Source organism: Octopus bimaculoides, chromosome 22 (genome assembly GCF_046866305.1).
Source record: "Octopus bimaculoides isolate indiv1 chromosome 22, ASM4686630v1, whole genome shotgun sequence".
Classification (NCBI taxonomy): Eukaryota; Metazoa; Mollusca; class Cephalopoda; order Octopoda; family Octopodidae; genus Octopus; species Octopus bimaculoides.
In genome coordinates this window covers 8,935,074-8,951,858 of record NC_142949.1, presented here as the reverse complement: position 1 = coordinate 8,951,858, position 16,785 = coordinate 8,935,074, and the positions used below count along the sequence as shown (strand labels likewise).

Here is a 16,785-nt window from a genome sequence, read left to right as displayed (position 1 = left end):
CTACTGCAGAAAACGCTTGCCCAAGCAAACATAGTTCAAGAATGTCAAATTACAGTGATATGTCTTTGAAGCGACATCCCACAGCGCAAAACCGTTCGATGGGGAGAAAGTCTTCTACTAAATTACGATTTTCTACTAGTTTTTGGGATTGGAGGAGCATATATTTGGTGACATAGGTATGTTATTCAGAACAAACTGGTGAGGAATTGCTGCAAACGCCAAAAGTTCTTAATTATTTAAGAAATGAAATGATACAGATTGGACTCTTTTGTCATAAATTTATTATTGTCCAAGTAATACCGGATTCGTCTTTTTTTTTCTCCTCTAACCTAATGTTATATACTGTAATCCGAATCCTTAATAAGCAAGTTTTACTTTACTTTGTATTTTTAGTTTTGGTAAAAAGAATTGAGACACATTTAAACTGAGACTGTTTACATCTCACTTGTCTTCAAATATTGCATAAAAATTATGTTTTGTTTCTTCTTGTTCATATAATAACACTACATCCTTCTAAATAGCGTGACATGCAACAAAGAAACGTAACTCATAAACACACTCTGTATAACACATTTTCTACATATGAATTGTACAATGGACGTTGATATTAAGTTTTACCAAGTTTTATGTGTCAATACTTTGAAATATTGTTTCATATAATGTCAAAACGCGGTTTAATTGCTATTTGTTTGCTTGATTTGCATTACTTTGGATTATGGTTATCGCAACACCCAGGCCAGGCAGAACTACTCCACAGGCGAAAAGCAGAAAGTAAAGAAATGCTCATATACATATCGTTGCATATTGTTGTAGCTCCTGATCTAAATTTATAAAAGAAAGATTCCACACATGTGCACGCCGTCCAGTAAACATTACAAATACAAGCATGGCCTCGACAGCACGTTCTACCTGGTGTCTTTTGGATGGGACTACATGGCCTATGCCACCCGGCGCATAACATTACATGTCTCTTACTTTTGGTTCTGCAAATAGATAAAAAAAAGGAACGGAAATACATAAAACGAAAATGACTTAGCAATTCACTTAATTCCGCAAAAATTGTATGTCCCTAAATATCACTATTCAAATCTATAAATTTATAAATATGTATGCATGTATGTATTTATGTATGTATGTATTAATGTATGTATGTATGTATGTATGTATGTATGTATGTACGTATGTATGTATGTATGTATCCATCTAACACACACACACACACACACACACACACACACACATACACACATGTTGGATAACCGTTGAGCACTCATGAGTTCCTCCGCCCTTCGGCGGGCATTGATTTTTGTCCCGCAGGGTATCCAACAACCACCCTCCCCAACGAGTCAGCTCCGTGGGGTTGCCAGTTTAGTCGCCGACGACCCGACCATGCAAGAAGTTGTACTGCGTTACCATTTGCGCTCGAGAGCGACCTGACAAAGACAAACTAAAAGACAATCTGAAGCGATGTAACTTTCCACTTTCTAACTGGGAAAACAAAGCATTAGGACGCAGGAATGAGACGCCGATCCTACTTCTCCACAGTTTAAAGATTTGAGCAAACATACGCGCGCGCGCACACACACACACATACATACATACACTCACAGACACACACACACACACACACACACACACACACACACACACACACACACACACACACACACACACACACAAAACATGTATACACATATACTTACATATGATAGTAATATATATATTTATATATAACAGTGATATCCGATTTTAACAGTTATATTTACCAAAATTACATTAAAATATCTTGAAATACTAAAGAGTAAATTTATTCAATAAAATCGCCATTGGCTTCAACTACGGCCTGCAGACGACTTCGGAACCTCCTGAAACTCTTCTGTATGGCCTCCTTGTTTAAGTTGATGAATGCTGCGATAATCCTTGCCTTCATTTGATCTTTGGTCACATGATCGAATCTGTATCAACTCGGAAAGTAGACTTACAAGATTTGAGCAGTCTCAGGCTATTGCAAGGTGCTGACTCTGATACAATTATCAGAGTATAATACTTACCGTCTTGTCACGTTTTCACTTTGTCTTTCTAACAACTCTTCAGGCAGAGCCAAATCTGGAAATTATATAATAAAACATTTGCAAAGATTGCATAAGATTGCATAAGCTTGGCCCAGAATGGCAGCTTGATTAGAGAGACGAGCTAGAGAAATGCGTGTCACTTGAAATGCGTGTCACTTGAAATGCGTGTCACTTGAAATGCGTGTCACTTGAAAGGCGTCAACTTGAAAGGCGTCACTTGAAAGGCGTCAACACTTATTATTCACAATCACTGCTGTCGTAGTAGTTTGGCAGTTTCTGCAAGTGGGTCACCTTCACGGTGACCTTCGGCGGTCCTTGAAAATCTCTGCATAAGTTAACAAAAACCAGCTGACCATACTTCTCATTTGGGAGTAAATTTGTCTGAAGGCACCGCTGTCACTCTCACAGGACTATTGGCTTACTCTCTAGGCCTGAAGAAGTTGTACTTAATTCTAAACCCACACGTATCCCAAACAGTACTGACACATAATACAGTTGAACCGACTGAAAGAAACGTAAATATCGTAGTCGGCCAAAATGATATGTGTGTAATAGCTAGCTAAGTAGCTGAAAGGCTGGATGGATGTATAGATCGATAGAAAGATAGAAATTCAATAATCTCATATAGTGGAGAGTTGCAAGGACTGCAAAGGTTCTTGCTGTTAGCCTTCTCTTGACATTTAACTGCACAAGAGCAACAAATCCACAACAATCCCACTCACTCCAATTCTCTCTTGTTTCAACATCTACTCACTCTTCACTTCCCCTCTGTCTCTCCTCTCTCTCTATTTCGATGAAGTGATAGGGAGTGTTGTGTACTTACCTTGCTTGTGCGAAAAAGTTACTAAAACTAATGCAGAAATGAAGAAACAGAGAACATAAGCAGTATTCATCACAAATCTGTTGGTATAAAAAGTCAACAATTAGAGATGTTGAAAACATGTAGATAAAGCTGGTCTCTATAGCAACAGTTCTACCTCTGAAATTTAGATAACGAAATGAAAGAAAGTTTTCATGCATGAATTTCAATGCCGAATGTTGCGCAATACCACTATTTTACAGATTTTATTTGCAAAATGTAAGTTGCAAAATTTGTATAAGCGGCATACTTTGTTTGGAAATCTCAGCTTGTCAAGACTACCATTAGGACATTTAGTAACATAGACAAATAATTATATTACATGGAAAAATGCGAGCAAGTATAAAAATTTTCTTGTTCTGTACTTTGTAATAACTTGTCCTGTACTTTTACAAGTTTATAATCTTAAGAATATTATTTCTCTCGCTCGCATTTTCCCATGTAATCCATGTCTTTCCATACTATGCTATTATGCTAATTAATAATGTGTCAATCAATAATTTAAGATTTTTACCTTATTGAAAACTGAATAATAAATTTAATAGCTTTCTAAATAATATATTAATATTTTTCAGTTTTTTTGATTGAATTATTATTATCGAATTAAAATAAAAAAGTTTTAATATATTAAAATAAAATAAGGTTAGTATTTGAAGAGTACTTTATTTACATTGACTCATTATAAAATTAAAAATTGGAAATAAAATTAGAAAATCAGTGAATGCATCCACTCTGTGGCACGTGGAGCAATAAAATCATTTCAAAAACAAGGACACTGGATAGTAAAAAAAAGAAAGAAAATCGTGAAAAATCGTGAAGAATGTTGGTGCAAAAAATGGAACGAGAAAAAAGAAACGGAATGAAGAAAACTAAGTAAACTACATTCACTTGTGCAAAATTTGTGTCCCTTGATGATATTTAAACAAAGTGGGCTCACCATACATGACCGTTGCATTCCTCTAGTCTTAGCTCTACCGTTTCCTATTTTCGCTTCGTGTTCGCTCATTCTCCGATGTTTCTAAGTTCTTAGTAAGACGCACTATTTCTGCATTTTACATAAATTTTTGAAATGGTAATAAAAAATGGTCATATTGCGACATGTCTTACAGTTATTAAATTTATGTTTTCAGTTATTCACCAGTTCATCATTCGAGATGTCATAAAAAAAGGCAGCTGCCTTATGTTCCTGTGTGCATATAAAGAAATATCGATTTCTTAAAATGACCATAATACCTAAAGGTGTTTTATAGAGTATATGGAATGCGGTCGACTTATTTCGTTGGGTAGTATTTGTATTTAAAATAAGTTATGTTTGGAGACAAATTCTGTTTTTTATTTATTTATTTTTATTTTTTTAGGATTAGACAAATATTGTCCCAATCAGGGGGTCTCAACCATTTTCTGCCTGTGCATCCCCTTAATTGTTACTGTACTCTAATGGACCCTTCTATATATATATATTCAGTGTTTAAAAAAGTCCTATTATATATTTATAATTAATTATTATTAGCAATTGTATAAAAAATGTTAAACTATTTTGTGTAATTTGCAAGTATTAATATAACCAATTTATTGAACATAAACTTTAACAGCAAAATCTTACGTGGAACCTCAAGAGTAATTTGGACCCCACAGTTCAGAACCATTGGTCTAAATGATGTTGTGTGAGATACGATATATTATTTGGTGGTTATTCAAAGACTTCTATATTGCGTGAGTTGTGTTATTTTATTGATTGTGAATGTATAATATAAGTGCAGTATTATAGCATTAGGTTGTGAGTGGATATGTGTTGTGTATTTTATCTTTTATTTTTTATTTGTTTCGGTCATTATTAGACGGCCGCCAATCTGGGGCACCGCCAATCTGGGGCACCGCCTTGAAGAAGTTTAGTCGGAGAAATCAACCTCGTTACTTATATTTTATCGATACTGGTACTTAGTTGGTCACTTTTTGAATTACGGGGGCGTAAACACAATAACACTGGTTTCAAGCTGTAGCAGGGGACAAACAGTATCAAAAAGACACACAAACACAAATTACGATAAGTCAAAAATTATCTTCACTTTTTAAAAAGGTTCTTTAGTGTTAGGGTTAGGGTTAGGATTACGGCTAGGGTTTAGGTTTTAATGTTAAGGTTAGAGTTTATAATGAAGAATACAAGTACCTTGGGGTACTACAGGACAAAAGTGTAATAAAAAGATATGAGAGACAAAATCTCTAAAGAGTGCAAGAGAAGAATTAGGAGAAGAATTAAATGGAAGGAATATAAAAGCAATGACTACATAGGCTATGTCAGTATTAAGGTACTATTCCCCTTTTCTAAAATAGACAAACACAAAGCTAGAGGATTTTGAGAGAAGAACTAGGGAGCCGCGAATAATGCACAACGCACACCACCGTAAATGAAATACCGACAGAATCCCTATCAAAAGAGTTTGTAGGCAGAGTTTTTTTTTTAAATAGAGAAGATACCATTAGTACTACTATAATCGAATTAAAAATACTATTTTGTATGTAGTGAAGCAAGAATATTATCATCAGCTAGAAATGTCCAGAAAGTTACTGAAGTAGCAGGAGACAATTCAAGAACAGAAGGAATGCAGCAGAACGAGTACTTGGAAAGAAAAGGAATTAAATGGCCAATTCATACGGTGAACCAAAGATGCTGGAAGTAAAAAACGTTGGTTATTTGACAGATGGAAACCTGAAACGTGAAACTGAAACGTTAATTATAGCGGTTCAGGAATAAACCCGTAGAAAGAATTTTATAAAAGCAAAGATTGATAAAACTCTTGTCAGAGCGGAGACTCAAAATCTGTGGAAAAGGTAGTGCTCAAGAGATTTAAACTTGAGCAGGTAGAGGAGTCAATGTAGGGAAAAACAAGTTATACAAATCAATATGTAAAGCATATTAAATACATGAAATACAAGAAAATGTATGTATGTAAATATACAAAAAGGTCCGACTTACACAGAATACAAATAATACAGAAAATTGAAAGGGTCGACGAAAAGTATTACAAATCCAAGAGCTCGGTGGTCCAAAATAATCTTATGTATATGTATATATATATATATATATATATATATATATATATATATATATATATATATAGGGTTTGCAAATCCAATGGGGGTCTTAAAAGACATGTTAGGATCCACAATGAGCAGAACTTACTTGCAGGTATTGGTAGTGCAAATCAGAGGTGCGATCTCTGTGGGTGTTTTTTCAAAACACTGTCTGGTTTAAAAAGCCACATCAGACGCCATGAAAGGGCTAAGGTGTAGGTGCAGGAGGTGGTCAAACTCTGTTTAAGGAGTAGACAACCACCATATACCGGAGTAAGCAACAGAAACGGTTTTTTTTTGTTATATTTTTTTTGTTATATTTCTGCTGCTTTTAAATAAAGTATATATATATATATATATATATATATATATATATATATAATATAATATATATATATATATATATATATATATATATATATATATATATATATAATATAATATATATATATATATATATATATATATATATATATATATATATATATATAATAGTAATAATAATAATAATAATAATAATAATAATATTAAGGATAAAAATCCAGATTTACAGGTAAAAACTCAATTAAATTCAATTTATCAAGAATTAAAATTAAATTAAGTTTCACAGTATAAAATATATAAATATATAATTTTAGAGAAAAGAACAAAAGTTCACGAACTCATCCATGAAAAAAAAAAAACAAGTAAATGCACGATAATTAAGTATAATAAAATACAAAGTAAAAATCATAAAGTAATGATAATAAAAATAATCATAATATAATGATAATGTTAATAATAATAATAATAATAATAATAATAATAATAATAATCTAAAAACAGAAACAATTCCTATCATAGTAGGTGCCTTAGGTATAATAAAAAAATATTCAGACAAATACATAACAAAAACACCAGGACTTACAAATATATATAACATACAGAAAATTGCACTTCTGGGCACTGCACACATCCTACGCAAAACACTTTCAATACAGTAACCATAAGAGCATCACAGCAAACCACAGCACATACCCAAGGCGCACAGAGCTGCGCTCGGTAGTGAAGTGAAAGCACGTTATAAAAATAAAACTACTGAACAATAATAATAATAATAATAATAAAGATAATGATAATAATAATAATAATATCATTATTAAATACATGAAATATTATTAATAATATTAATAATAATAATAATAATAATAATAAACACATAATTTTCTTATGGTTTCTTAAACATTCACTTGAACAAAACTGTACAAATCCAAATATATGGTACCCTAGGCATAACACCTACATGAACTTCTAACTTGTTGTCTCTTGAGGTCTCTGGGTGAGACTAGGATCCAACTTGTACAAATGCAAGACAAAAGTCAAACATAAAATAATAATAATAATAATAATAATAATAATAATAATAATAATAATAATATCATGATTCTAAAATTATATATATATATATATATATATATATAGATATGCAGGGCAGGGAATCATCAATTAGTAATAAAATATCGCTATCAATCTGGAGTAATAATTTGTAGTTTTGAAATCAGTAGTTCTTTGACTGCTATTTCTGAATTCTCAGTATGTTGGAGAAGCAGGTTACTGTCAATCCCTATATATTTATGATTATATATATATATATATATATATGGGAGAATGTACGAAAAAACAACAACAGACGAGGACAGGTGATGTAAACAACAAAAGGATGTATTAGTATGACGCTCGGGAATACGGAAAGTCTTTAACGTTTCGAGCTACGCTCTTCAACAGAAAGAATACGGAGACAAGGAGAAAAACACGGAGAAAAAAAATTGAATAGTGTTCAGTCAACGGTCAAATATACAGAGAGAGAGAGAGAGAGAGAGAGAGAGAGAGAGAGAGAGAGAGAGAGAGAGAGAGAGAGACACACACACACACACACACACACACACACACACACATACGCACACATAAATATATGACTCAAAAACTAAAAATGTAGGGATTCACGAACACGGTGACAGGCGGCAGGCGGGCATGCACCGATAGATGTCTGGTACAGATGGTGATGGTGTTGATAATGAAGCAGATGCTACTGATTATGGTGTTGCAATGAGTAGTAGTAGTAGTAGTAGTAGTGGTGGTGGTGGTGGTTGTGGTTGTGGTCTGACGTGGGGAGAAGAAATCTGGAATGCGTCAAATCGAATGAGTAGGACAGGATAGAGTGGGATGGCAAGAGAGCGAATGACGAAGGACAGAGAAAAAGACAGATAGAGAAGAAGGAAGTGATGAGATGTAAGTAACTGAATTGAGTTGGTGCATTTATTTCTATAGCAATTCAATCATCAATTACCTGGGTTAACGGCATTATTTAACGAATATTTATCTGCACCACAAAGAAAAAAAATATCTCCAGAAGGCACATACATATACATATACACTTATTTGACGAATTCGATTACGCATAATGACACTATATATATAGATGCATATATGTATATATATATATATAAATATATATAAATATATATATATATGTATATATATATACATATATATTTATACACAGTCGTAGATATAAATACTACTCACAATAATAACTGTGGATATAAAGAGTAAGTAATGTTTGAATTATTCATAAGGGCCGTATAACGGTTCAGAAATAGTAATGTAGAGAACACCGTGTTACGAAAGCTGCGGTGATTCAGCTGGTTGTATGCTTGTTGTGTTTGCTTGGTTGATACTTTGCGAGCGGAATATTGCGAGCTTGGCTTGGTCTTGCTTTAATCTAAGTCCTCATGATTTGTCTTGATTGATGTACATGTTTTACGTGTGCATTATTTTGCTTATAAACGCAAGTTATAAGCAACGGAATAAATAATCCTTTCCCTTATAGACACAAGGCCTAAAATTTCGGAGAAGGTGATAAGTCGATTACATCGGGCCCAGTACTTCACTGGTACTTAGTTTATCGACCCCGAAAGGATGAAAGGCAAATTCAACCTCAGCGGAACTTGAACTCAGAACGTGAAGACGGATGAAACACTGCGAAACATTTTGTCCAGCGTGCTAACAGTTCTGCCAGTTCGCCTCCTTTACCAGTTCGCCTCCTTTACCAGTTCGCCTCCTTTACCAGTTCGCCTCCTTTACCAGTTCGCCTCCTTTACCAGTTCGCCTCCTTTACCAGCTTGCCGCTTTAACAGTTCGCCTCCTTTACCAATTCGCCTCCTTTACCAATTCGCCTCCTTTACCAATTCGCCTCATTTACCAGTTCGCCTCCTTTACCAGTTCGCCTCCTTTACCAGTTCGCCTCCTTTACCAGTTCGCCTCCTTTACCAATTCGCCTCCTTTACCAATTCGCCTCCTTTACCAGTTCGCTTCCTTTACCAATTCGCCTCCTTTATCAATTCGCCTCCTTTGCCAGTTCGCCTCCTTTACCAATTCGCCTCCTTTACCAATTCGCCTCCTTTACCAGTTCGCCTCCTTTATCAGTTCGCCGCTTTACCAGTTCGCCTCCTTTACCAATTCGCCTCCCTTACCAGTTCGCCTCCTTTACCAGTTCGCCTCCTTTACCATTTCGCCTCCTTTACCAGTTCGCCTCCTTTACCAGTTCGCCTCCTTTACCAGTTCGCCTCCTTTACCAGTTCGCCTCCTTTACCAATTCGCCTCCTTTACCAATTCGCCTCCTTTACCAGTTCGCCTCCTTTACCAGTTCGCCTCCTTTACCAGTTCGCCTCCTTTACCAGTTCGCCTCCTTTACCAGTTCGCCTCCTTTACCAGTTCGCCTCTTTTACCAATTCGCCTCCTTTACCAGTTCGCCTCCTTTACCAGTTCGCCTCCTTTACCAGTTCGCCTCCTTTACCAATTCGCCTCCTTTACCAATTCGCCTCCATTACCAGTTCGCCTCCTTTACCAGTTCGCCTCCTTTACCAGTTCGCCTCCTTTACCAGTTCGCCTACTTTACCAGTTCGCCGCTTTACCAGTTCGCCTCCTTTACCAATTCGCCTCCTTTGCCAGTTCCCCTCCTTTACGAGTTCGCCGCTTTACCAGTTCGCCTCCTTTACCAATTCGCCTCCTTTACCAATTCGCCTCCTTTACCAATTCGCCTCATTTACCAGTTCGCCTCCTTTACCAGTTCGCCTCCTTTACCAATTCGCCTCCTTTACCAATTCGCCTCCTTTACCAGTTCGCCTCCTTTACCAGTTCGCAGCTTTACCAGTTCGCCTCCTTTACCAATTCCCCTCCTTTGCCAGTTCGCCTCCTTTACCAGTTCGCCGCTTTACCAGTTCGCCTCCTTTACCAATTCGCCTCCTTTACCAGTTCGCCTCCTTTACCAATTCGCCTCCTTTACCAATTCGCCTCCTTTACCAATTCGCCTCCTTTACCAGTTCGCCTCCTTTACCAGTTCGCCTCCTTTACCAATTCGCCTCCTTTACCAATTCGCCTCCTTTACCAGTTCGCCTCCTTTACCAGTTCGCCTCCTTTACCAGTTCGCCTCCTTTACCAGTTCGCCTACTTTACCAGTTCGCCGCTTTACCAGTTCGCCTCCTTTACCAATTCGCCTCCTTTGCCAGTTCCCCTCCTTTACGAGTTCGCCGCTTTACCAGTTCGCCTCCTTTACCAGTTCGCCTCATTTACCAGTTCGCCTCCTTTACGAGTTCGCCGCTTTACCAGTTCGCCTCCTTTACCAGTTCGCCTCCTTTACCAATTCGCCTCCTTTACCAGTTCGCCTCCTTTACCAGTTCGCCTCCTTTACCAGTTCGCCACCTCTACCAGCTTGCCACCTTTAACAGCTCGCCGCTTGAAGTAATAGAACGATAACAGAATATATATCGTTCCTCGCCTTTACCAGCTCACCGCCTTTACCAGTCGCCTTTGCCAGTTCGCCTCCTTTATCAATTCGCCTCCTTTACCAGTTCGCCTTCTTTACAAGCTCGCCGCCTTAAGTAATAGAGGGTCGATGAAATAATTCCCGGTTGAGTACCGGTTTCGATGTTATCGAGGCACACTCTACTCCGGTCTTGCTGGCCTGGTGCCAAAATTCGAAACTGGTAGCTGTAGGGAATTTAAGGCGGTGAGCTGATCGTTAGTAGCGTTAGCATACCTGACAAAATGCTTAGCAGCTTTTCGTTATTCTTTACGTTCTGAGTTCAAATTCCGCCGAAGTCTACCAGTTGAGCAATGGGGGTCGATGTAATCGACTTCCACCACCCAACTTGCTGGCCTTGTGTCAAAGTTTTAAACTAAGAATGGTGAAGATCTGGAGATTGTTGAATGGATGAACGGTGTACCACATGTCATAGCACTTGCATTTCACCAGGTTTAGCCATGTATATTTTAAAACTTGATAACAATTACACAATTATAGGTCATTAAAAATTGACGACAAACTTGAAAACCTATTTCGCGGTGAATGTAATAAATATAAGTTGCCACAAAATAACACAGAAACCATTGATGTGATGAACATATAATTAAAACCCTCTTAAAATATGACACAAAATGTATCATACTCGACTATTAACTTAAAGTAATGACAAACTACAACAACACAAAAACCATAAACCTCCATATCAATAATACGCCATAAGCATGTTAGCGTAAGAACAAACTACGGATGACCAACGTGATCTATAAATTTTACTGTAAAATTGAAGGTTGCAAACTTCAGAACATTAGTTGGTATATTGAACAGACAAGTACAAAAGCTTCATGTATGCTCATGAAACCCTTGCAAAACTATACTATATGAATTGTGTTCAAGAATTATCCAACTTAATTCTTTCCTGCCAAAATTAATGCTGCGTGGAGAAAATACTTTGGATAGGAGGTGACAGCACCCTTCTTGTGCAAGCGTGAAAATTTTCGTGCCGGTAGGCGACGTCTGATTCCCACTGTTGCATCTAGAGTGTAGATGTGTAGTGCGTCCTCGTTGGATTTTCGTTTCACCCAACAGCTGGGTGATATACAAACTCAAACCTTCCAAAAGATTCAGCAGGATTTTGGCAGTGACGCCATGGGCGAAACTCAGATCACTAAGTGGTACAACCTTTTTTCCACTGTTAAGAAAGTGAGAAAATAAAAATAAGAAAAGACCACCAATCGTATGTAATTCATAAATGTCTTAAATGAATATAGGCAAAGTAATCTTATAATCCCAAGCTATGCTGTCTGAGAAGTATATGTATATATATATATATATATATATATATATATATATATATATATAAGTGAGTAACAAGGATGTATAGGTGTCAATTCATTACAGCCGTTTCAAGTGACTCCTTTAATTGATTGATTGATGAAAACATTACATCATTGCAAAGAAACCGTTTTCGTCAGATGACTGTATAGACTTCAAACACAAAGCTTTAATATAAAACTTTAACAGCTTTAATATATTAGTATCACCGACCGATGTAAATATTTGAGCTTCTCTTAGACTGGTCTACTTCTCAGGGTGTGCTTCTCCGGATTTATGCTTTTCTAAAATCTCTATCTATCTATCTATCTATCTATCTATCTATCTATCTATCTATCTATCTATCTATCTATCTATCTATCTATATATATATATTCATTCATTCATTTATTTATATATTCCATTTCTCGTGTTCATTGCCTCTCATTGTCATCATTTCGATATTAACAGGTGCAGAATGAAGATTATCCTTGGCTTCAGCTTCTGTGTTCTTTCATACGCGATGCCACTCAACAATGGTAGGTACTCGCTATGTACAATGCTTTATAGTGAACTGATAGAGAAAGAGCGAGTGGCGGCCAATGGCAGCTGGAACAGAAGATGATTGAGCGTTAGAGAAAATTGTTTTGAATTTTCTTTGCTGTTTCTTTTTTTTACTATTATTTAATCAAGTGAGACAGAGAGGGCCAACGCCAATAACCCCCATATGTACTACCTCCTCCTACGACCCATTGCATTGGTGTGTTTATCCATACGTTTTCTGTGCCAATGATTTCTAGGAGTTATGTGTACGTAGGAAGACAACTATAGACATTTATTTACACAAGACGTTCATTGTTTAATACATTTAATATTATTGTAATGGCGAAGGACGCGAATTGGCAGAATCATTAACTACCCATTCCTTCGGGCTCTTTGCGTTCTGAGTTCAAATGTCGCCAAGATCGACTTTGCCTCCCATCGCTTTCAGGGTCGATAAAGTAAGTGTCAGTTCATCAGTGGGCTCGTAATCCACCAGCCCACCACCCACGCCGCTCAAAATCGCTGGACTTGTGTCAAAATTGCAAATAATTGTTATTATAAGGGTTATAGCTTAAACCTGAAAGGGGATAATTTAGCAATAGCTAAAGAACATTATTTTCATGTTTAGTTCGCTTATTAAAAAGATTTTAAGTGAATTTGTTAATTAATTGTCCAATCAATTAACCGATTTTATGTCTAATCGTTCGAGACCTGAAAAAGTTGTTGAGGGCTCAAGTCACGAGAGCTGAGGAAAAGTGAGTCTGACCAATAACAACCGCACCTTATCACCGTCAATCAAACACTGGAGATGTCGCAGCCTAACTATATTTGCTCGTCATTGACCACAGCATGTCCAGTCCCCCATTTAGCGGGTGTTGACAAAATAGGAAACACATGATTAATGGAACGCGCTCTTTCCACTAGAAGAGCACGCGCTCCGGTCCTATGAGACTTGAACTGGAGCAAGTCACACCAATCTGGTAGTAATATATGATGCAGACGATGAGTGTGCGCTTCATCTTTGCCTCACCTTTCAGTGAGGGCTTTCTCCCAGCTGACTTCTGGGTGTCATTGGTCAGCCTGCTTGACGCTTCATACCAGGTTTTCTCCACTTAGAGATCTGGACTAAACCAGACCTCGGGCAGTTTAACAGGTCCATCCCCCAGCACCATAACTCTATTTCAGCTCCTGCAGTTTCGGTAATAATAGTCCATGAGTCTGTATATACAGAAAAGACGAGAGGGGACAACGTTGACGGACCGGGAGCATGATACTGAATAGTTACAATAGATACTATTTACCCTAACAACCAAGTTGATGTCATTAGACGTTGTAGCGATCCAGTTGCGGAAGGTGCGACTGAAACCAGTTTCATGAAAACAACCGCCAAGTATTTGTTGCCTACTCTGTCGAAAGCTCCCAGAACTGAGAATTTTCCCGTTCTACTTCTATTTGCGGTAAAAAAATTTGCCAAGAAAGCTCCAAACCATCTGGCGTAAAAAAAGTAAAGCTCGTACGACCACGAGATTTGCGCCTTGTGCAGTCAACCATTGTTTCCAACATATCTGCGTCTTCTTGATGATAGTCGTGACACGCCTATCGATTCACTTCTGTTGTTTCGTTCCCTAGAGCACAAGTCTTATCTCTGACAATGCAAACTTCATGCTTCGCGTTAAAGAATTGTTCAAGGGCTAATTTCACTCCTGAGCACGTCAGTTGCAATGACTTTCCTACGGACTTATCCGGTCTCTGTAAGTTTAGCACGCTCGGGGTAATGAGTTCAACTTCTTGTAACCAGTTTCTTGACTATGAAGCCTTTCTAAATCGACCGCACAGATCGCAAACTTGTGGTCAGTTTAACCGATCACTTTAAATTGTAGACAAACTATGCTATCCTTATCTACTGGCCTACAGAATATTCTAACTCAAGATACGATTTGGAGAACCGGTACAATTCGTCCATGTTTACAGTTGTACATTAAGAAAATTCAACGGAAAATATCTGAGCAATCACCCACCAACACGGTACGTTCCTAGTGAGTCCTTCAGAAGCATAAAGAAATCTGACTGCTACGCTCCACCCGGTGCATAGAATTCCTATTTGTGTGAAGACACTGCAAATGCTGCTTGTCAGATCCAGCACTACAAACTTGCCATCCAACTCAGGAAAGTGGTCCATATCCAAAGATCCAGCCCTTTACAAAGAAGTACATCGACTCAACCACCCATTTCCGGCAAATGAAGGTGGGCACGAAGGTGCCTTGTAAATTCCAGTCTCTCTAATAGCCACAACGTATATATCTAGAGACCTGAGGTCATTGAGCATTTGGCCTAGCTTCTAAGGCAACTTCAGGCCTCGTGCATCTACATGATACTCTGAGTATGATCATGAGAAGAAGAAACTGAAAAATATTTTGTTAACATTTTCTTGCCCTGATTTTATAATTTTTGAGAGTAGGAATGTTGTTTTGTGGAGATGTTAGCGATTATTCAAAATATTTTATATATACTAATCCTTGAAATAAAATCTCTTCTATTATAAGTGTCTTTCAATTTCAGTTTGACACATTGGTATGAGAAAAGAAATATATCTTCCAGCCGTGACCACCCTGACTGTGTATTTTAGTCATAGTTTTATCAAAAATTATAGCAGTCACTAATCATTTGCATATTCATCGAATGGACTTCGGTAATTTACATAATTTAATTCTTGGATATGTTTTTATCCCATTTCAGATGTCGCAACTGTCAATAAATCGCAGCATGTCATAAATAGAAGTTTGGTAGAAAGGTAAACGTCTTATATCTAATATTGTTTTAGCAGTGTATTGCTGTCATAATTTTTCTCAGAATATTGATCAGTTCTATTATTGTATGCGTGTTGTATTCTTTTATGGAAAGGAAATCAGGACCTGCACACATGTCTGACAAATAACTCTCCAGAAAGTAAAAAAAAAAAAGAATTCCGAGAACCTGATAACATGCTTAATATGACTATTTCACTTCATATAAAACCCTCCAATTGTTTCAAGCAGAGAATCATTTGCATGCTTCGAAGGCAGTAATGGCCCCAATCAAGGGTGTTTCTTCACTCTTATGTTGTTTCCCTCTTGTTTCTCGGTGGCTGTGTGGTAAGAAGCTTGGGCAAGTGCAAAGGATGTATCCTTAGATTTACGTTTGTTTGAAAGAAGAAATATGGTTGTAATATCTTAACTTAAATTTCGTAGATATGGCACATAAATATTATATTTATTCTATGAGTATGGACAGAGCGTCCATAAATTATTGTTATATTTCTGGACGGTCATTTTTTTTCTTGCCAAATAAACACACGTGTGACTTATTCGTTCTTCACTCGTTTATTGTTCTTATGTTGATCTTCTGTCCATTGTCTGGAAATCTTTCGCCACACATCTGTGACCTCTTCAGCGACCCTTTCCAACCACGTGTATCCTCCTGTTCGGCCTAGTCCATTCTCTTGGACTTGAAAGTGTTAGAGCTACACTGAGGTATATTAGCCCATTTGGGAAGCAGATAATTTCCAACATCCCTAAATTGTTCTATACACTTTCCTAGTAATAGCAGATACTACAAAATATTTTATAACCGTAACATTCGACTAGCATAAATAATAGCTGCTCATAATGCAAGTAAACTATGCAACTTTCAAGATCTTAATAACCAGAATCCAAATAGACGATGTGACATAGACAGGTGACATAGAAGATGTGGCTATAATTGATCGGACTAGGCCAGGGTGGAATGCTAACAGAACTGGCAATCAAAGGGAAACAACTCTAACAACTCCCTCACTGGCATAGAAAAGGAAGGTGGAACCGCTAGAAAGAGCAGTACCGAAACTAACATCAGTAATAATATCAGAAATGATGGAAATTAGGGAAAAATGTTTAGAACAGATCCCCAGAGAAGTCTACGACGCAATAAGTAGTAGAGATAGACAAACTAGTTTATGCAACTGTACTATACAGTTTGTCAGTTAGACTCAAAATGTAAAACAAGGAACGTTGTGCATAAATGCAAAGTAACTGAGTGTAGTCAATACTCTTATAAAGGGGTTAGAACTA

The 16,785-nt window shown here is 37.0% G+C and overlaps 2 protein-coding genes across 13 annotated transcripts in view; one reads left to right on the top strand and one right to left on the bottom strand.

The window, feature by feature from the left end:
• Window positions 1–258: 258 nt before the first annotated feature.
• LOC128250510 (uncharacterized) lies at window positions 259–8,285 on the bottom strand. 9 transcript variants are annotated; one of them, XM_089339648.1, is made up of 5 exons: window positions 7,991–8,248; window positions 6,113–6,242; window positions 2,896–2,972; window positions 2,052–2,106; window positions 259–983 (listed from the first exon to the last, which is right to left on the bottom strand). In XM_089339648.1, exons 3-5 carry the CDS (start codon window positions 2,963–2,965, stop codon window positions 704–706), a joined length of 405 nt encoding a protein of 134 aa, XP_089195774.1. In that variant the 5' UTR covers window positions 2,966–2,972; window positions 6,113–6,242; window positions 7,991–8,248; the 3' UTR covers window positions 259–703. The 9 variants fall into 9 exon arrangements, 6 of the variants coding, with proteins under 6 accessions (XP_089195774.1, XP_089195772.1, XP_089195775.1 ...); XR_016237907.1 differs by lacking the exon at window positions 2,052–2,106 and having other exon boundaries at window positions 7,991–8,285; XM_089339646.1 differs by lacking the exon at window positions 6,113–6,242 and having other exon boundaries at window positions 7,993–8,252.
• Window positions 4,132–16,785, top strand: part of LOC128250511 (uncharacterized) — a 15,353-nt gene continuing 2,699 nt past the window's right edge. The window contains exons 1-4 of one of the 4 annotated variants that reach the window (XM_052975670.2): window positions 4,132–4,214; window positions 4,524–4,644; window positions 12,629–12,696; window positions 15,437–15,491. In XM_052975670.2, the coding sequence (XP_052831630.1) occupies window positions 4,586–4,644; window positions 12,629–12,696; window positions 15,437–15,491 (182 nt within the window). In that variant the 5' untranslated portion in view covers window positions 4,132–4,214; window positions 4,524–4,585. Of the gene's footprint in view, window positions 4,215–4,523; window positions 4,645–8,102; window positions 8,272–8,301; window positions 8,592–11,548; window positions 12,081–12,628; window positions 12,697–15,436; window positions 15,492–16,785 lie in introns of those variants that run through there. The other 3 variants (XM_052975671.2, XR_016237908.1, XM_089339651.1) reach the window with 3 other exon arrangements.

Bases quoted from the DNA above. Each gene is read 5' to 3' on its own strand.
- LOC128250510 (XM_089339645.1), bottom strand. From the start codon at position 6,990: ATGGTTACTGTATTGAAAGTGTTTTGCGTAGGATGTGTGCAGTGCCCA. The intron at 2,973-6,910 runs GTAAGTCCTGGT...TTATACCAACAG, and splicing joins TCTGTATGTTATATATATTT to ATTTGTGATGAATACTGCTT. The intron at 2,107-2,895 runs GTAAGTACACAA...TATAATTTCCAG, and splicing joins AACTTTTTCGCACAAGCAAG to ATTTGGCTCTGCCTGAAGAG.